The sequence below is a fragment of the Labrus bergylta genome, chromosome 2 (genome assembly GCF_963930695.1).
Source record: "Labrus bergylta chromosome 2, fLabBer1.1, whole genome shotgun sequence".
Classification (NCBI taxonomy): Eukaryota; Metazoa; Chordata; class Actinopteri; order Labriformes; family Labridae; genus Labrus; species Labrus bergylta.
The window spans coordinates 22727155-22748692 of record NC_089196.1 but is presented as its reverse complement, the minus strand read 5'-3'; the positions used below and the strand labels follow the sequence as shown (position 1 = coordinate 22748692).

General features: G+C 40.7%; 2 protein-coding genes across 3 annotated transcripts; both read right to left on the bottom strand.

Moving 5' to 3' along the window:
* Nucleotides 1-67: 67 nt before the first annotated feature.
* On the bottom strand, nt 68-4270 carry LOC109994234 (calcium-binding protein P-like). 2 transcript variants are annotated; one of them, XM_065949251.1, is made up of 2 exons: nt 4165-4270; nt 68-3388 (listed from the first exon to the last, which is right to left on the bottom strand). In XM_065949251.1, exon 2 carries the CDS (start codon nt 3379-3381, stop codon nt 1798-1800), a length of 1584 nt encoding a protein of 527 aa, XP_065805323.1. In that variant the 5' UTR covers nt 3382-3388; nt 4165-4270; the 3' UTR covers nt 68-1797. The 2 variants fall into 2 exon arrangements, with proteins under 2 accessions (XP_065805323.1, XP_029135814.2); XM_029279981.2 differs by having other exon boundaries at nt 4153-4258.
* Nucleotides 4271-5095: 825 nt separating this feature from the next.
* On the bottom strand, nt 5096-20945 carry letm2 (leucine zipper-EF-hand containing transmembrane protein 2). The gene is made up of 11 exons (XM_065949239.1): nt 20675-20945; nt 19245-19313; nt 16591-17140; nt 13952-14095; nt 12244-12387; nt 11881-12084; nt 11517-11636; nt 11217-11336; nt 10735-10833; nt 9906-9974; nt 5096-7574 (listed from the first exon to the last, which is right to left on the bottom strand). The coding sequence occupies exons 2-11, from the start codon at nt 19289-19291 to the stop codon at nt 7518-7520; spliced, it is 1554 nt and encodes a 517-aa protein (XP_065805311.1). The 5' UTR covers nt 19292-19313; nt 20675-20945; the 3' UTR covers nt 5096-7517.
* Nucleotides 20946-21538: the final 593 nt, after the last annotated feature.

The following is a 21538-nucleotide window of genomic DNA, read 5'->3' as shown; positions in this document are numbered from 1 at the left end:
AGCTTTAGGCTTACATTTGTCAGTTTTTATCTAGAGGTTTGAATAACAAGGCAGGAGCTTTTTTCCCCCGACCTGTTATAATAACCTGATGTGATAGCTCCTCTTGGGTATCAAAAATCCTTGAAGAAGACCAGAACCTCACAGGAAGTTTACAGAGTTTATAAACCCACGTTGCAGTGACCAATTTTAACAAACCCAATGTAGAAAAGTCACTTGAGGGTGTTGAGGAAATTACTCAGAACTTGACTTCACACAAAGAAAGATTCAGGAGACTCATATGGCTTAAGTTGAAGAAGGTTTAAACATACAATAATACTCCAGAGGAGAGATGGAGTAACAAAACACGTCTGTTTGCCATGCCAATTCTGCCAAACTCTCACTAAGTTTCTGCATATATAGAAAATAAATTATTGACGTCAGGGTCATGTTGACCCACCTAAACTAGTCTGTGATGGCTCGGACAATTTGGAGCAGACACTAAGTCTACCAAACAACATTGCAGATATGACCCTTGACACACGAAGCTGTCCTTGCTTTCTAGTCACAGCTGAACTCTATCAGGTCTGACTGACAATCAGAGAACAGTGAATAAACAAAATGATGTCTGTACATTTAAATCTAAATACATATAGGTCCAGAAGATTCCACCGTAGAGGGATGAATGTGGAAGCTATTTTCGGACACTCCAATAAATTAACCCAAAGTGGATTGGATATTTCAATCCATTCATTTTAAACATGTCTTAATATCATTAAAGGAAAATATGACGAACCAAAGAAATCCGGTTACGATGTGATAACTCCGACAAGCTGACACGGTAGAAAAACTGTTTGCATCCATTCGCCTGTCCCATCTCACCTGGAGCCTTGCTTTAAACACGACACCTGCTCAGGCTCCACATAATGCCCAGTAGAGGGCGCGCACGCACACGCACGCACGCACACACACACACACACACACACACACACACACACACACACACACACACACACACAGGTCCTACCTGTTATTGTAGCAGATGTGAAAGATGTACAGAGTTTTATTAAATATAACAGGTACATAATAGTCCCCAAAAATCAGTTCAGTCATCAACATTTTCAGCTATTCGTTGTCTTCATCATTTAAATTATTAAAATCTACATGTTTTAAATACATAAAATAAGGTTTTAGGATTATTGTTCCACATAAGCAGTGATCCTACAGGGAAAAATAACCCACACAGACAGTTCAATTGCGGTTTGACCAAACAACCAAAGCTTAAAGCTCATTCATTTTAAATGTTGTTTGTCCCATGACGCAGACAAAGACCACTTGTTAAACATAAAAGCTGCTCAAATAAGCAGCGCCATGTTATGTAGCAGTGTGAAGGGCTTTACGAGGTAACTGAGGTCTGGTAGAATAAATGAGTAACAGGTAGTGGATGCTTTTAGGCACCAGAACAGAGAGATCAGCGTACCAACACATTTGTGAGTACAGTTGATACCTCCTGCTGGTCATTGAATGTCTTACATTCAAAAAAACATGAAAGGAAACAATTTACCAAATTGTCCTGAAGACATGGTAGTAAAAACGTTGGCTTTTAGTCATTGTTTTCATCCTCTGGAAACAGGAATACTAACAAATCTCATGAAAATCCAATCAGCAGTTGCCAGGATATTTTCATTCTTTAGATATGGACCAGCTGACTGATGTTTTATTCATGAAGCTAGGCCGCTCAATCAATTCACTACTCTAACATTTACTTTGCTGTACGCCTTTATTAATATTTCACCATCATTTTCACTACCAATGCATGCCTCAGTGCAGCAGCATTAGCATGTTGGTATTTAGCAGAATGAGTAAAGTACTGGTGGCCCCAACTAAAAGCCCACACCAGCCCCTCTCCAGCCCCTGCACTCCACCAGTGGGGCTAGGTTTAGTCTTTTTCTCCAAATATTTGTCAGAGTAAACCATGTACATCTCCAGACATCTCCTGACCTTCAGCTGATTGATCAGTGCCGGGTAGCCAATCTCAACAATGCTGACTGTATCATCATCATCATCGTCAATGGTAGCCATTTCTTTGAGAACCTGTGCAGCTGGAGGAATAGAATTAGCCTCAGATGTAAGTAGAGGATGGGGAGTTGAAGGTGCAGAAGTGGAGGAGTTTGCTGCTGCAGTGCTGTTGCTCTGAGTTGTGTTACTGCCATTTGTAGTAGCAGCAGCAGCAGCAGCAGTCATTGTAGTAACAGAAGTAGTTGTGGTGGTTGTTGTAGCTGTACTCGTAGCAGGTGGTTTGTTGTTTGTCTTTGGATTCCCTGCAGGGAGTAAGTCTGTTCTCTTCATGCAGGAGTCCATGTACCTATCATACGTTTCAGGGGGTCTGCTGTACTTGTAGTCTCTGCTGTAGTCGTTTGTATCAGTAGACTTGGTACCATATCTCCTGTACATGTAGTGGTTGTAGTAATACTCCTCCTGAGGGTTGTGGAACTGAAAGTGAGGTCGGGGGAATCTTCCTAACCCATAACCCAGGGCCATCCCTGCCATGGCACCTCCAGCTGCTGCCATCACTGCATGGCCCCCAAATCCTCGAGACTTATCACTGGGATACATGCCCATCTGCTGAACTGAGTATGCAAAGGGAGAGCCACCCCTAGCACCATGGCCTCCATATCCAAAACTGCCACCATAGTGAGGACTTGGGATTCGGTTGTTCGGGTTGTAGTTCATGTATCCCCCAGGATAACCTGCATAAACGCCATGACCCCCATAACCCCCATAACTGCCATAACCTCCTCCGTGCGGGTAGCCCTGTGCTGGGTAACTTCCAACTGGATAGCCAGGCTGCTGGGGGTATCCTCCTTGGTTAGGGTAGCCTCCTTGATTTGGGTAGCCTCCTTGATTCGGGTACCCCCCTGGTCTGCCTGGTTGCTGAGGGTATCCACCTTGATTTGGGTAGCCCCCTTGGTTCGGATACCCACCTTGATTCGGGTACCCCCCTGGTCTGCCTGGTTGCTGAGGGTATCCTCCTTGGTTGGGGTACCCCCCTGGTCTGTCTGGTTGCTGAGGGTATCCTCCTTGGTTGGGGTACCCCCCTGGTCTGTCTGGTTGCTGAGGGTATCCTCCTTGGTTGGGGTACCCCCCTGGTCTGTCTGGTTGCTGAGGGTATCCTCCTTGGTTGGGGTACCCCCCTGGTCTGTCTGGTTGCTGAGGGTATCCTCCTTGGTTGGGGTAGCTCCCTGGCCTCTGAGGGTTGTTTTTGTTATTGTGTTTTGGAGTTGCTTTGGGGGTCTTCTTAAAGAGTTTAATTTTCCCAAACCCTCCGATTTTCTTGGCCAGGGAACAATTAATTTGAACCAAAAGAAGGAACAGACACAACACAGGTATCACCGTCAGCCTCATCTTTGAACTGCAGAGAGGAAAAATTGTAGAGAAAGAATAAGTGATGGGGAGAATCCAAGAACGATATTTTATCATTACGGAATTGTCTGGAAACAAATTTTACTTTTAATTGCTTAATATAAAAACATAGCACATATTGTTCAAATTAATAATAGGCCAACATAACCACAACTTATTTTGTTATGCTCTGCTAACCAGTATTTTTGGAGGGAAAATAGAGAACTAAATCATGTCCACAAACACAGCCTTGATGTATTTTTGCATCACAAAGCCCAGTTTATCTATTACCACATGGCCTCAACATGAAGCTGTGGGTGGTCCAAACATAGTTGTCAGGCTTAAAATAGCAAAGCCTCTTCAGACTTTTAACTTACTGAAGGCGGACGAAATGTTCCTCTGTAAATTCATGTTTATGATTATAGTTTATTAAAACGGTTTGTTGCTTTTCCTCTTGAAGCACCCATGACCAAAAAAGGAAGCAAACTGCCCCTGTTATGTGTTTACTGGTTTCTGTTAGCTGCTGTTTGAAAAAATAAAAATACATCCAATTTAACATTAAATTATGAAGCCTTAATCCAAAAAAAAAAAGTATATATACATATACTGTATGATAACAGGCATATTCCCAAAATCCTTCTGGGTTTTCATGACACTAGAAAACATCTAGGCTATTTTTAGACAGGCTGAACAACGTCACTTGAAAGAGACAAAGTTATTCCCAGTATGCTCCCCCTCTGAAAAGTGAATATTGATAAATACATTGATACATACGCTTCTGCTGACCTTGTAACGTGGCCACCACTCAGCCGATCCTTTCTGGACCATGTGATTTCCAAAACGTTTGTTGTCTGCCCCTCAGCTTCCCCCTTATAGGGTAAACCAGGGTACACTATTTATAATAATCCCCCCACCCACCACCTGCGAACCAAATGAGCTCAAGTTACAAAAAAAAATACAAATACAAATTGAAGAGCAACAGTTCAAATGCAGGGTTACTTTGTTCAAGTTCACTCTTTTTGTGCAAAGATATGTATATGTAATATTACATTTATTGCAAATACGTTGGTATTTTTCATGTGAAGGGTTCTTTACTTGTACATCAAACTTAATTTTTATGATATCAAGTCACTGATTTGATTAAAGATGGCACCGCATGTCTTTAAGGTCTGAGTAGGTTACATACTAAACAAATGAGTGATATAAATTATTTGCCCAACTGAATGTTTATTGAATGACGGACGAGCTATTTGTCTTTAATTTGATTTAGTCCCGAGTGTTAAATATATAAACACAGTGACACTGACTCGAGTTATAGTCTATATACTAGAGTGATGGTAAGAATTGAAGGGGCCAAGTTTAAAGCCTGTATAAATTATTGTGTTTAGGTTGTTAACCATACCTGAAAATACTGTCTTGGACTTGTATGCAGATGGATGGTGCCACCTGCTGGCCATGAAAAGGCATAGCCTACATTACACAGTACTACTAAGAGTTTATTACCACTCGTCTTAATGAGTATAGAAAGTCATGACTAACAAAATCAAGCCAAAGCAACAGACTTCTTGAAGTATTTACAGTTTTCTTCTAGTAATATAGTTAAATGTGCATCTGTTACCTCTTCCTTCACCAATAGAAGACAAGAGATAAAAGATTAAATAAATAAGATTTCACTATAATTTCTCAGATTCAATGTACACAGAGATACGACAAAAGGTGAAGAGGGTTTCATGAATTTAATAGTGTATTCTTTTTTTCATCACTCATTTGCCATGGTGAAGTGATGCATAAATTTAATGCAAGGTCAGAAGTAACTGGACAGCAGTGCAATTTTAAACTGAATGAAAATAAGCCTGAAGACAGAGGACACATCATGGTAGCTCTGATGTGTGAACCATCTGTGATTTCAATAGGTAACAAACATTTCCAAACAGGCATGGCATTGTTAACACACACACACTCTCTATAGGGCTGATGAATGAAAAGGAAACACAGACTGATCAGAGATTAGGAAGGTTGTTTAAGATGCCAGGATGAAAATTAATTGTGGGTACAGAAGATCTATGTATGGCAAGTCCGTCTAGTCATTCCCAGTATTTAAATCAATTCTCAAATCCTTAAGCAGTCTGTACCAGTTAAAAACTGTTTTATTGCCAAGCACCTTCAAGTGGATCAAAACAGTACGTCTCTGGGGAAAAAATATTTCAGCATCAACAGGTCAGTGACCACCACAGTGTAGCATATATCAGTTCACTCCAACTCAAAATGTCTTAAGTCTTTTTCATAAATACAACAACAGCCCTGACCAGAGAGGATAAAGCAAATACTCTTCTTCTCGTTTCATCTCAAAAGATTTTGGAGAGGTGATTGATTTTTCATCTTCTGGTGGATGTGAGGGAAGAATTCATTTTCGGTTGGGATTGATAGTCGAATCGAATGTGGGGGAGGGAAAGTGGAGACATTCAAATTAAAAAGAGAACACGTGTGCACGCTGGGCTCTTTAAACACAAAGACGTGAAGTTTCAAAACATGAGCTGAGGGTATAATATAGAAAATCTGTTCTCTGATGAAAATAACCACAATCACCCTTCAACTTTAGGCACATATGTAAAACACAATTAATATAAATCTATGTTAGCAATTTTCTGCTTAAAAAATATCCTATATGTAATCCACTGGGCGTCTGTGGATCGATATCAATGAGGAAAAATAGCTTGAAGACAAAAACTTTCATCCAGCTGCAATGAAATCAGTTACTCCAACCTCGTCAAATGTAGGCGGGGGGACGGGAGGGTTTCAAATCGATAGCGTCACCAAACACAAACAGAAACTGTATTAATACAGTTTGTGCTGAGGTGGTCACATTAACGGCAACTTTAAGGGTCATATATTTACATGTTAGGCGAAACAGTCATAATGCTATACATTTCACTCTGGCCACCAGACCGAAAATAACATTAATCTCAATTGTGGCTTTAGTTTCTCTCCAATATTAAACACATCAAGTCATTTCTCTTTTCAGTTTCAAGAAATTGTCGCGCCATAGTGTTAAAACACAATACATATTCTCTATAAGCAATTTAACTCTGGTTTTTAATGGTTTTACAGGTTGTTCGTTCAGTGGTTTATACGTGGAGGCAGAGTGCACTTTACCACAGTCACTTCTGGGCTTAAGGAGTGAGCTCTCTCTTAACAATAAGCACCTCTTTGTTTACCGATTATAGCAGAGGAAACTACACTGTGTCACCCTGTTCAGAAACAGGACCGCTGCTAATCTGCAGGTCCACCAGCTGACAAAATAACATGACTTTTTAATGACATTTCTATTCTACAGAAGGTTCTGGATGCGCTGTCTTGTGTTGGTTGCTTCAGCACATTAATCTGGTCTCAGATTACTGAGTAAAAATGAAGTTGGGACCGCAACTGAACTAAATGTTGACAAAGTCCCTTCTGCAAAAAAGGACTGAGTTCTGAACAGGAGTGAAAATGTATCCAAATAAAACAAAATAAAACTGCTATAAGAGAAAAACTCTTCAGTTCTTGAGAGAAAATATGCCTTTGCATAGCAAAATGTACAACGCTGCTGCTGCTGTGATGACAGAAACAAAAATATACAGGGTATTTACAAATATACAGGAGGAGGGAGGAGGAGGAGAAGGAGACCATCTGGACTGTAGGGAGACAACGTAAATTGAACAGGCTCTGCAGTGGGTAATCTGGGTGTTGCTTCCAGGATGTAATCACATCATCAATGGTCTGCCAGTCAGACGAAATCTTACACTGGTTAGTCCAGCTCTAATGGAGAGTAACAAAGAACGGAGTGCACAAATGTGAAAGCAAAGGGTCATGTCCGCTGCAAGAAGAAGTAGACCTTTCCTGGATGTTACCAAAGAAAGGGACAAGGAAGGAGCAGGACCCCTGGTGGAGTCGAATCATCGAGCTTGTCCTTGTCATCCAAAGAGAGGAATGGCTTTTATGGAGGAGCTTTAAAAAAAAAAAAAAATTCAAAGCTACTGAAATGCCAACCATCAATGGCCGTCACAGACCACTACATCCCTGTCGCCCCCTGTTCCCCTCTGTAGGACACAGGTCTGTGCAAGTCCATCTACCCTTTAGTCCAAAAGGTTCCAAGCTCCTCTTTAAACACCGTTGGCACTCATCTTGCTCTTCTGGGACACTTCTGTTGCTGCTTTAGCCTGTTGGAAGAGGTCACAGAAGTTAGTTCAACGTCAATATCCAGTGTTCCCCCCCCCCATTCAATTCCCTGTACTGGAATCCATTTGGATGACTGTTTAAAAAAATGTTGCAGCATTTTTTTCTTCGTTTAGGAGCTCGCTCGCAGCATTTACGATAAGTGAGGGAGGGAGATAGGACAATACAAAGGTCATCAGCCAGACATGAACCACAAACGAGGGTCATCACAGTCACATGTTACGAGTCTCAGACTGTTTAATCACACAGAGTCTGCATGCTGGCTCCTCTGAGTGCAGTGCTGTGTACTTAAATGCAGTAAATGTATTTTCTTTGGTGGTTTCGTACATCAGAACAAGTTCAACAGACGGACATTTGTGCTTCGCTGATGTCCCTCATTTCCCAAATTACTGAGCTCCCTAAATAAAAAAATCACCGTCTTGTCAGTAACCTTCGCTCAAAGCACAAAGTAAACATCCAGACCTAGCAGCAGGAGACAGATGTTAAGTGTCTCATGAGAGAGACAGTACACTTGCATTTGATTAATTTATTTAGAGTGAGAAGACTTGGAAATGTATCTACAAGACTTCTTCAGCCAGCGGAAAACAAACCATCCCCGTTGAATGACACCCATGTTTGTTTAGACGTGTGCCTTTAGATGTGTACATAATGGGGGTAAACTTTGCATAATGAAACTGAAATTTAGGCGAGCAGGTGAGATCACGTCATTGTCGTGGTGTTTGATCAGATGTTAAGCTTTGTTTTTATTTGAACATTTGAAAGTTGTTCACCTTTCTGTAAATGCTGATGAAGTTATTCAGTTGTGTGTTACTGTGTGGCTCCTCTAAGAGACATTGAGTTCCTTTTCATGTTGTTGCCTTTTTGAAAATCTGTCGTGATTTCACATAGTAACAGTTTCCAGACAGCCACAGCGTTACACACACACACACACACACACACACACACACACACACTCACTCACATTATGAAGAATGAATGAGAAAGATGATTATTTGGGGTAAACCATTTGCAAAGCTCGGACTGGATCCTGACTGAGATCATTTTAAACATAAACAGTTCAGTCGTTTCAAAAGGCATACTGGTGCAGGAGCTTCTCTCAGGTATCACTGCCTTTTGTCTACTTTGTCTGTCTCTTGTTTTGTTTTTTTTGTTACACTGAGGTCTGCTAAAATGGAATTTGTAACAGAATTGACATTAAAGATACTCCTGACTTCTCTCTCTCGAACATGAGGGATTTAATGTTTCATAACCTACATTTATAGCGTTTTATTAAACTACAGTTTGTATCAGGATATCAGGTCAGCCGAGTCAGCAATCTCTTTTAAATCCCTTCTTAAGACACCCCTTCTCTTGCCTTTTATGATTTTAGCTGAATTTAAATTTGTACTTCAATTTTACTTACTAAAAGGATTCTATGTCTTTTATAGTTCTTCTAAATGATTTTTTAAATGTTTAGTATATCTTCATCTTTGCCTTACTTATTATTCTATGACCTGCATGTTTTTACATTTGTTTGATTATTGCACTCCTTGTAAAGCTCTTTGTTACTTGATTTTACAAAGTGCTCTATAAATAATGGTTATTATCATTAGTATGATTTTTATTATTGTTAGATTATTGTTCTGTTTGTTGTTGAGCTCTGACTTCTGTTTTCTAAAAACACAATCTTGTTAATGGAGTTTGAGTTCAGTTGAGTTTTTAAGACGTTTCAAAAGGCCCCTCTGGGGGAGCTGTGGTGGGTTGTATTGGTTTGCATACTTCAAACTTGTCATCAACTATACAAATTAAAGTCTAATAAAAGGCGAGTGACACGGTAACAAAGTGAGCTTCTGTTAGTCAGATCAGTGTGGAATCCAAATCATTTGAAAGTTGCTACATTCCAGTAAAACAACACACAGGTTTTGATGTGGTGTCGTATCTCTTCCAATGACTGGTGTGTTTAAGAAGATCAGTGGGATGCGTGTCTGAGTGGAAGTTCTATATTTATCAGCTATTTTTAAACCTCTCAGATTAACTTGAGACGAGTTGTTCTAACTTTGCTGGAAGCTTTGTGTGTTTGTAAAGGTCTCTTTAACTGGTAAATATAACATCGACTGTATGGATCTAAACACATTCTCTATATGTACTCTGCTGTATTGAAGTGCCTTCTGTTTGGCAGATTAGCCACGTTTCCATTATATAAAATGAGCCCTACTGTTAGAGATTAGCGTGTCATGTGAGAAAGATCCTAGCCAGGAAGAACTAATTGGATTATGCATCAAACCTCAAACTAGTTTCTGTGGATTCCACAGATCTCAGGAACAATGGGTGCTCACCTGAAGGACTTCAGCAGCAGTAAGAGGTTTTTCTGTGACCACAGGAGCCTTGTCTCTCAACTCCTCCACCTACAAAAAAAAAAAACACATCAATTGAAAAATTAACAATGAAATGTAAAAAGAAAGTAAGGCTTTAACAGTTCCTTAGTACAGCTGCCCCTCCTCCATGTGTATCTGTACGGGTTCCTTTGAGTCATTCTTTCTTGAACGAGAAAACAATGAAACTCCACAAGTTCCAGCTTTCAGAGGAAAGATTAACAAGCATGTCCATAAAATTAGTGATTTTGTAAACAGGCAGTACCTAGGTTTTTTTTATTTTGGCATAAAGAATTAGTTTGGCAATTTGGAAAACGTGTTTGTGTTCTTGTTGGGACAAAGGCCTCGTGTCCACCTAGCGTTTTTTTTCTGAGCGCCAGCGTCTTTTTTCAGTTGTTTTAAATGAATAGAGAGCGTTCGCAGCAGAAAGCGCCCGTCTGGAGAAAAAGCGCAGCACCCAGCGTCTTTTCTTCCGAGCACTCTGCCTTTTTTTGTGCGGCTGCTCCGAGCGCTCAAGTTGAAAATCTTTCAACTTTTCAGGAAAGCGCTGTTGAAGTCACCGGCGCTCTTTTACTTATGTATGATATTCCCCGTAGTTTTGCCGCCTACGGATCGTGTCCTGTACCCACAACAGACTGTTGTCTTAGAGACAAGACGGACGAGCAGCGCTTTTCATCTCAAGCGCACAAACACGTCACGCAAACAGCCCCAAGCGCACAGTCGGCGCTTTTCTGCCCGTATAAAACGCTAGGTGGACACGGGGCCTAAGATTTTGTTTGAGGAGAGGACTGACCTGTCTTTCTTTGATGATGATTGCAGGGTCCACTAACATGTCTGTGGTGACTGAGGTCGAGTTTGCTCCTGTATTCTCCACTGGAGGGGGAGTAGCTTTCTGTAAAAAGAATAAAAACATCTGTTAAGACCCCAAATCAAGACAACCTGCTCTGGTTTTGTTTCCTGATCAGTGGCTGTAGTTGTGCAGAATCGTGTAAATGCAGTTTTCTTTTCTGTGCAGTTTCTCTGCGCTCGCTCTTTTGTGATTGTTATTTGCCAGGATGTTTTTAACAGAGAAACACAATAACTGGTTCTGAAGCAGCCCATGCTCTCTTAAAAATATCTAACACAGAGCGTACCCAAAATCAGAAACCTACTGTACATACCAGCTACTTAGACCGCATGAATGTTAAGCTGAGTACAAAGTTCTCTAATCTGTACAATCAAAGTGAATGTTACAGAGCAGTCAGTAAGATTTACAGCAGACTGTAAAGGACGAACCTCTAGCTTCGGAACGGGAGGGATGACGGGGGGTTTTGGTTTGAGTTCGGTCAGATACATGGCTCTGGAGAGCAGCAGCAGTGATGGAGGAACGTTCTCCTTCAAGTGAAGATCCAGCCACTAGAGGAAGAAGAACAATTACGCTATGAGAAAAAGGTGTGAGAGAATTGATTCTTTCTTTATGTCTTTTTAAGTTGTGTAAATACCACAAACTGACTCACTGTAAGTCAGGGAATATATACATTTTTCATTCTGTCTCACAACTAACAAAAGATAAAAAACCCGTGTCCAGCGGCTCACCTGCTGCATCTGCAGGCGTAGCTGGTCGGTGGTGAGACCCAGAGATCTCATTCCACGACTACGGCAAGCAGCCTGCAACTCTGACACACTCATGGCTGCCACACCCTCTGCTGCAATCATCTGTGCACACAGGAGAGGCAAATCAAAAAAAAAAAACTGATGCACAAGATCAATGCACGATGGTAACTCCACATCAGGAGGGAATGTTCACCTCTGAACCATTTCAATATCAAGTACAATAACGAGTAATATGTTTCGCCAACAAAGTGTTGTACCGCCAACAAGTATCTAAAAATCGCTGTGGTGGTTTTGTAAAAAAATCTCGACCAGAGAAACTAACAAGGTACCCGGTCCTCCCTCTCACCTCATCGTCTGACTTGAAGGTTCTGAGTTGCATCATCAGCTGAAAACGCAGCAAGTTGTTTGTGCCAATGGGCTGCAGCTCCAGCAGTTTACACAGAGCCACCAGCTGGGGGCGCTCCAGGTGCTCCAGCGTCAGCTCGTCCTCGAAAAGCTTTGAGAAGCGGACGATGTCCTTCGTGGTGGGCTGCTCACCTGTGCCTCGAACCTGATGGGACAACACATGGTCATGAAGTAGAATTCATGCAGATACAAACCTGCACTGTGACAGTCAGATTTGACCAAAGTACAGTAAAAGAAATGAACAAAACCAGTATTAAAATGTGCAGGGGCTACTATTTATTTTTGGCCCAGGTATCTTTCCTACCTTCTGAACGTAAGTGGAGAAGCGCTGCGTCTCATCTTCTGTCAGAGCTTTTGCTTTATTCCTTCGAGCCATCTCAGCAATGGTCTCTTGGAGAAACTTGGCCAATTCCAGCTTAGCCGCCAGACCTTTCTTCTGCTTCTCCTCCTGCAGGACGTGAGGCAGTGGACACAGGTAAGTTACAAACCTAAAATACTTCAGATATGGTGACTGTCTGGTGCTTTAAAATACTGAAAATCTTGTTATCAATGACTGGGATCTGCACTACTGAACACCACTCAGAGTCACTTTCACACTACATGTCACATTCACACATTGATGGCAGAGGCTGCTGCATAAAGTGCTCAACTGCCCGTCAGTACTATTCCATTCACATGCCGCTGGCTATGCAGCGGGAGCAATTTGTGGTTCAGTGTCTTGCCCCAAGGACACTTCCATATGTGACTGCAGGATCAATCCTAAACTACCAGATGAGAGCCGGCTGACACTACCACTGAGCCACAGCTGCCCCCCTTATTAAAGGGTCTGTGGCTCAGTTGGTCGAGTTGTTGTCTCTCGAGGGTTCGATCCCCAGCTCCTGCAGCGACATGTGTCCTTGAGCAAGACACTTAACCCTGAATTTCTCCCGCTGCTTCGTCAGCGGAGTATGAATGGGATTAGTTATCACTGCCATCAGTGTGTGAATGTGAAGGCGTGACATGCGGTGTAGAAGTAGTCAGAAGACTAGAAAAGTGATAAACAAGCTCAAGTCCATTTACCGTTTACCATTTTAATGCAAAAGGACAGCACAGTACCACAGTATCCAGGCAAAATCCCGGACAATCTCATGTCAGACGATAAATATCTCTATAAAGTCCTTCTGGTTGCAGCTAAGAAAGCAATCACACGGAAATGGCTGCAGGCAAACCCCCCATCAAAGGATGATTGGTTAGCAATAATCAACGAAATACACTGCATGGAGAGACTGACCTTCACATTAAGGCTAAAGTTTAACCAATATATAAAAGTCTGGAAGAAATGGAATATGTACTGTACGGAATGTAACTCATCTTCAATGGAAAACCCTGATTTGTGTATTTTGACTAATGAATGGCCCGTGTTACCCTTTTTCTTTTCTTTCCTTTTTTAATTCCCTTCTTTTCTTTTGTCTTGTTTTACTCTGAAAGTCTGTTTTCAACGTGTCATTTTCTTTCTCTTATCTCCCACCCTGATTTTGTCACTGTGCTGTCATCTACCATCACAACATGCCTTCCTAACTTTTCCTTCTCATGTTCAGTCATATTTCCAGAGGCCGGACCTGCTGTGCTGTCCAGAAGCACAAGAGCATATCTTTGAACCAGCCAACCAGAAGCATCAGAGCCGACAGGCCTACTGGACCAAGAAAAGAGACCTGCTGCTTTTTCTTTACAGGATATTAGAAGTTAACAAAAGGAATGTCATGATATTGGCATATTAAATTATGGTTACAAAAGACTAACTAATAAGGAGCTCTGAAAAGATCCGGTGTGGGGTTTTGTGAGGCCTTTTTGCGTGCATGTTTATATTGCACTGATCTAAGCAAGTAAATTACCTAGATTAGATAAAGTCATGTGCCTGCATGGACAGAGTGTCTTACTTCAGCAGCCTTATCTGAGAAGTTACATAATCTTTATCAACTCTAGCGGGAGGTCATTCAGGCAACGTGTGTGTCTTTGTGTACATGAACACATGCCTTTTTGGTCTCTGTCTCGAAGGTGGAGGGTAACATCTCTGGGAAGAGTTTGAGGAAGACTGGAAGAAGGAACTCCATGAAAGGAACGATGATGAACACGATGAAGGGCACCAGACGGAACAGGTCAGCGCAGGTCCTCAACAGCTGAAAAGACAAAAAGGAAAACCCATGGTAATGACACATCCTGTGGACAATAAGATGGGATAGTGTTCTCGTCCTGGCAGAGTTATCAGCTGCAGAATCATAGGAGGTGTGTTAACAAGTAAGATACACGTGCCCCGATGCTCTGCCAGTTCTCTTTTAAAACAGACCAAATATAGATTTGCCACGGCATGTGCACAACTTAGGTTACCGGGGTTGCACACACATTTACACTCACCAATAAGTCAGTGGGACATACAATGACAGCATGTTCTTTTACAATGATGAACCTGTGTCTCCGCTCCATGAAGAGACATCTGAAACTTGAATAGAGGCTCAAAAATGTATAAAGGGAAGAAACTCTGAGCACTGACACTTTCAGAGGGCTATTCAAATTCAACTAAAAGTTTTCTTACTCAACAAAAATAAGATCAGCCGAGCACAACGTGAGATCAGGGCTTTAGAAATTGTATCTTAGCTGAAACGTGCTGAGATCAAAGTTCTATGCTGTTTTTCTAAAGACTTGCAAAATAGTTATCAATTTCACAACTACTGACAGATGTGGGAGTGAACTCTAGAACTCTAGACAAACACAATGAAAGACAGACGTCTTAGGGAAATTTCAGCCGTAGTGTTGCAGCATTTACTATTTCATGTTATTAAAATTGATGAGCAACCATGAACATATTTTGAATACTAGTATTATATGCCATATTATGTTTCATAGTAAAGTGTTCTTTCAATCAAAATAAACTTTTTTGTTTACAAAGTTCAAAGGCTCATTGTCCAACAAAGCAGCATTTTAATCCTATTGATTTTAAAGGTCTTTAAATCGAGGGCAGCTTGTACCACGACGCTAAGCTTGGGCTTAGGAGAAACACAAAGTGAAAGTGACTGGAGCAAAAAGCTGAATTACTTTCATTGTTGATTCTTGACGATTTGCTCTTGGTACAATAATAAACAAACTTGTATCAAACCGAGAACAAACATAGCAGATAATAAAGTGACCACAGATGTCCAGGGTCCCAGCCGTAAATTAGCTTTATAGCTAACTCTGACCCAACAGTTGTGTTGTGCATGGCAGCTGCTCAAATAAACTAATAAACTAATCCTGAATGTATAAATGCTGCAACTAGGTAGTATTCATTCAGTGTTCTGGTTAAAAAATCTGGAGTGATTTTAGAGATCACGTTTCTATAAAGTGAATAATAAATGGACATAATTGATGCACGTCTCTCTCCTGCAGCACACAGCTGCATAGCATGCTGTCACATGGTTATATTATGACAGGGAACACACTGTACACATTCCTGATTGACAGGTTAAGGTGTGAAACATACAAAGGGAACAATTAAAGTCCCTGTGAAGCCAAACTTTAATTCCCTTTTAATGTGGGAATTTATACCCAAAGAATGTGTTTATCATTTCATGGGAACTTTAAGCCAAAAATGATGTCCGGCTGATTTACTGATAACCACAGAGAGGAAAAGAACCAGGACGATAACATCTAAAAAAATAGGGGTTTTGTCAGGAGAAACAGGAAACCAGACACTGTTAAAAAACCAGACAGACACCCTACTGTGACCGTAGGGTAATATAAGATCAATAAAATAATTTTAAATTCATGTGTGTGAGGAAAGACAGTTGTCTGATATTTGGTACATTACTGAACGATCATATCTCATGAAAAACCTCAGTAGTAGTGACGCAGAATTAACCAAAGCTGGAGAGCTCTTTGAGGACATTTACTTTCAGGCAGTCTAGCCATAAACTATACTATTTTCATGTTTTCTCTTAAGCATAAAGGCTTTGTTTTTAATGTGGGTTTTAAAGCAAAGTCAATTCAGTGGTTTTTAGTGAATGAAAGCCACAGTCCGGTTCAAGTTTCTTCATTTCTGATTAGTTCTTGTGGCTGCATGTTTAGACATAACTATATAAAACATCATGATTGTCGAGAAAATATGTTAAAATGTAATTTTTGCTCTACCTGCAACTTGTACATATTTTGTCATCGATTCAGATATAAAATTAATTTAAAATCCAAACTTCTGGAAAACGCACAAACTCTCAAACCCAATTTGACATTTAGTCATCAGCCTCAAACTTTCAACTTACAAATGTAAACATTTCACTCAAGTAAAATACTTTATGGTCAATAAATGACACAATTAGAGTTGTGTGTGAGTTAAATATCTAATTTCTGATGAGCTGGGGTTAAAAGAAAGGGGCAAAAGAGATCCCTTTTGAAATGCATTGATATACACAAGAACTTGTGTTCTCGTCTGACATCTTACACCACTGCAGTTTTGATTTTGGTGTCTCCCAAGGCTATGCAGGCTTGGTCCTTGTTTAGGTTTTACAATAATGTAATGACTATAAATCATCTAAATCCCTGTGCCTGACACTACAGGGGATTACTGCTGAAGATAAATCAATCCTTAAACAGTGCACAGACTGAATACAGTTGATCCATATAATGTATATTTAGCTTCTCCTACCCGTCTCCTTTCCCTGCGTGTGAGAAGTTGTCCGTGCAGCAGCCTCCACACCATCCTGCCTGCAATCTTGATGTCAATACCAAGTAACCGAAAGCCATTGTAGTAATGCTTTAACTCATCCACAATTCTGTGATGAAGAGGCTTTTTTACGACTGCCCTCTCCTGCACTGGAGGGACGGCGGCTGCTGTGTTGGTGGAGGTGGTGCTAGACGTTGGAGTGGGAGCTGCTGGAGGTTGGGGCTGAGCTGCTGCAGCAGCAGCAACAACAACAGAGTCCTTTTTAGAAGCATCCTGTGTGGCGGCTGGCGAGGCTTTAGTGTCCTCCTGCTTTATGTCCTGGAGCCAAGCACCTGAGCTGTGTAGAGAGCGGGCGAGCAGGGCGGAGTTGTGGTTACGGCCGAGGGCATGGCCTCGGTAACAGTGTGGGTAACCATAGCGGGAGTGCCTGAGAGTGAGCAAGGATGAGTTGTGACGAGGAGGGTCTATGTGGAGATACGCTTTGGAAGACAGAGATGAGCAGCTTTGCCTCTTGGATAACAAATATGATCCCCTGCAGACAGAGACAAGAAAAACGGGTTAGTTATGACAAAATGTCCTGCAGGGAAATGTTGGCAGAAAAAGTGAGGACAGTAAAACACGGTGCTTAAATGTGTCGTTAATAAATGTATGAGAAGATGAGTGTTGAGAATGAATTAGTTAATAGAAACACTAAAAAAAGGTAAAGGTTTCTGTTAACAGCTTCTCAACTCTAAAAGATACATCATCTAGTCAGCATTAGACAACATTACTGTTAACTGTTTTTAATCAATCAAACTTTATTTGTACATCACCTTTCAGACACTATGTGCCTGTTTCTTCACAGACTAACTAGCAGAGTCGGTAAAGTACCATCTGCGTAGTGTGAGCATCATTTCAGTGTGCACAGGTCAATCACACAGAGCAGGTGACGGACATTAATAAAAGTGATTTGTTTACTTGATAAAAAATTGAATCCCAACATCCACTGACGCCCCTCTATTCATCTAGAAACATTCCTCTCCTTGAAAAATATTATATATTATAATATAATATAGAGTCATCGCACTTAATGTTTAGAAGTGCTCGATAAGCTGACAGTGACAAATCAGACCGTTAATACAAATGTAAATCCACAATCTGCCTGTGGAAATACCAACCACAAAGTCAGTCATTTCTTATGCCTCGAAAAAATATTTTACTGGAGAGTCTTTGGTTTTGCTTGATTATTTTTACTGTTTGTAACTTCCTTAAAAATTTTTTTTTTTTTAAACTCTTTTGGTGTCTTTGTTTGAATAAAACAAATCGTTTTATGAGTTTTTTATTGCTGCCTCTGAAAATCTACTTGAAATGTTTAAATTGTGCATAATAAATACAGATTACTTTGATTTCTATTAATATGAATGTTAGATTTTCAATGTAAACGCAAAGGGTATAGTTCAGGGCGGCAGTAGCTCAGTCTCTAGGGACTTTGTTTGGGATCCAGAGCGTCGCCGACTCCTCCACCTCACTCTGACAGTTCTCCATTAATGCATGTCCAAAGGTCCTGTCTGTGCTTGTGTGTATTTTGGGCCTGTGTGTGAAAAGCATGTGTCTCAATAAAAGGGTGTAAAACCAGAATTTCCCTCAGGGATCAATAAAGCATGTAAAATGTAAAAATATTTTTTTTAAATGGAGATGGGACTGATTTGATCCAATATGGGTATCAAGTCCGATATTGACTTAATTTACGAATCGGATTTACGGCGCCGATCCACGTCACAGATCAAGAACAGTTCATTGGGCGCTATAAACATTCTCAGCTTGCACCGTCTCACTTTGAAGACAATGACATTCAGACTGAACTGTTAAGAAGCACTCACAAATCGTCTCCATGACGACGTTCAGACGGGATGGAACAGCTCCTTCTGTATGATCAAAAATACAATTTCTTGCAATTCAGTTTAAACGCGTTGATGCCGCTTCCTGTTTGTATGTGAAGCAAACACAAAGTTCAGATATTTCTCGTTTGAATAATTTGATGTGCATCTCTTTCTATTTAATTTCTATTTTTTTTCCCTATTTTATTAAATAAGTTACTAAAATTACATAATGTGACAGGAAAAGCAGTTTTTTTGACAGAAAAAATACCTGATTAAAAAATCTATAGTAATCTTATTTCAAAATGTTAAGGCGAAGTCTCTAACTGGCACAACCATGGTCATATGTGATCATGTCAGGGCTTTTATTTTGTTTTACAGTATGCTGCTCAACTGTGATAAAAATACAGATTTAAAGCTGTACTATAAAACAATCCTTCTTGTAAATATCAAGAGAATTTAGGTAAGGTAGGTCTGGAAAAAAACCCAAATCCATTTTAGAGTGGTCTTAATCTAGACTCAAGTTTTCAGTCTTGCATCATCAGTAGAAACCAGTCGATTAGTTTACCTCACTGGGGTCATGATGGGATACACTGAAGAGGCTTCACTGTAGCAGACACTATGTAAACAGAGACTGCACACAAGAGCCTGTAACTGCAACCACTGAACTCTGGGAAGAGAACCAGCTCTTCGTGTAATTATACTCTAAAGGAAACCAAATACTTTACTTTGCCAGAACCTCATGTGCAAGTCAAGTGTAGCCATGTGCTGATTACTTACCTTGATCGTGTGACCGCAAGGAGCACCTGGTGACTAAAGACGGCCATTGCAGGAGCAGATTGCAGAATCCTGAGGAACACACACACAGAGAGAGAGAGAGAGAGAGAGAAAGAGAGAGAGATATAGAGATAGAGATAGATAGAGATAGATAGAGATAGAGAGAGAGAGAGATATAGATAGAGAGAGATATATATAGAGAGCGATAGAGAGAGAGATAGATAGAGATAGAGAGACAGAGAGAGAGAGAGAGAGAGAGAGAAAGATAGAGAGAGAGAGAGAGAGAGAGAGATATAAAGAGATATATAGAGAGAGATAGATAGAGAGAAAGAGAGAGAGATAGAGATATATATATAAAGAGAGAGAGAGAAAGAGAGAGAAAGAGATAGAGATATAAAGAGATATAGAGAGATATATAGAGAGAGCGATAGATAGAGATAGAGAGAGATAGAGAGATAGAGAGAGAGAGATATATAGAGAGAAAGAGAAAGAGAGAGAGAGATATAGATATAGAGAGAGATATAGAGATATATATATATATATAGAGAGAGAGAGAGAGAGAGAGAGAGAGAGAGAGAAAGAGAGAGAGAGAGAGAGAGAGAGAGAGATATATAGAGAGAAAGAGACAGAGACAAAGAGAGAAAGAGAAAGAGAGAGAGAGATATAGATATAGAGAGAGATATAGAGATATATATATATATAGAGAGAGAGAGAGAGAGAGAGAGAGAGAGAGAGAGAGAGAGAGAGAGAGAGAAAGAGAGAGAGAGAGAGAGAGACATAGAGATATAGATATAGAGAGATATAGATATATATATATAGAGAGAGAGAGAGAGAGAGAGAGAGAGAGAGAGATAAAGAGATATATATATATAGAGAGAGAGAGAGAGAGAGAGAGAGAGAGAGAGAGAGAGAGATAGAGAGATATAGAGAGAGAGAGGGAGAGAGAGAGAGAGAGAGAGAGAGAGAGAGCGAACAGGTGTCTGATTACATTTCATTCGTTCAGCAACAGGCTGAAGTGGAGAAAACAAAAAGCACAACAAGTACAACTAACACCAGATCGAAACACACCTCTAACCAAGAAAACAAAACTGAAGGCCGTGATGAGAGATTATTACAAATGGCAGAGATAACATGATCGAAAACCAAAACAGGACCGCGTGTTAACGTCAGCTCAAAACATTATGTAACAACACAAGCGATCACGTTACATGTCAGACAGCACAACTACCGGGGGCCACCTGTGACAATTTGATAGATCCCCCTCTTAAACAACGACACCCTAAAATAAATCATGCAGAAAATATGTTAACACGGCTTCTCTAGAAACCTCTGAAAGCTGTCGGTACATGAGGTTCACATTAGCACCGGGACCCTCCTGTAGCCTAGCCGGTTAGCTTGTGAGATAGCAGTCCCCGGATGACGAGCCCACTAACCTCCAGCGTCAATGACGGAGCTATGGCTGCCGCTGCTGACGGGGCGTTGTTAAGGCTTCTCGGTGAGACGTGAATAAAACGATCCATCCACAACAATCGCTCCAAGTAAACGGGAGTGGCGAGAGTAAAAACTGTTGCGGTAATAAACCCATTTACGGTGGGTTTATTGTTGATAAATCGGCCCCCTCGGAAGCGTCGTGTTTTAAGGTCCCGGTCGTTTCTGCTCAGCTCCTCGCAGCCTTCCCCGGGCAGCCGCACTGGAAGGTCACGCTGAGCATGCGTCAATGTTGTGTGCGTATCCACCAAAGATCGTGTGTTTCTGAAAGATGAGTTACACGTTGTGTGAAAATCTGTTCCAACTTTCCGTTTAGTAAAAAGACGGCAAAACAAGGCGCCTAACTGTGGTTAAGATCTTAGGTTTGAATAAATCTTAGAATTAAGTTTATTTTTTTAGTTATTTATTAATTGAATTGTTATGATTGATAACATTCAACTTTAGGATATAACTAAGAACTATTTTTCCCCAGCGCTCCTGAATGTGAAATTTAAACTGACAAATACAGATTGACCAAACTCAAAATCTTTTTCAGAGCAACTATGAGGCAATACATGGATCCTATGTTCATCCATATTATATGCTAATAACTTGTTTAGAAGTGTATAGCAATTATTTGAGATTAAAAAATGGTTTGAATAACATGTGGGTGAGTTTTGCAGGACATGCAATGACTCCAATACACCAATTGCACCCCTTTATTGCTCTTAACCTTTTTCAGCTCAAGTATCGAATTGTCTAAATAGACCCAATGGGGGAAAACCCATTTCCTGCCTGCACAAATGCTAATGCAGTTGTTTTCACAATTC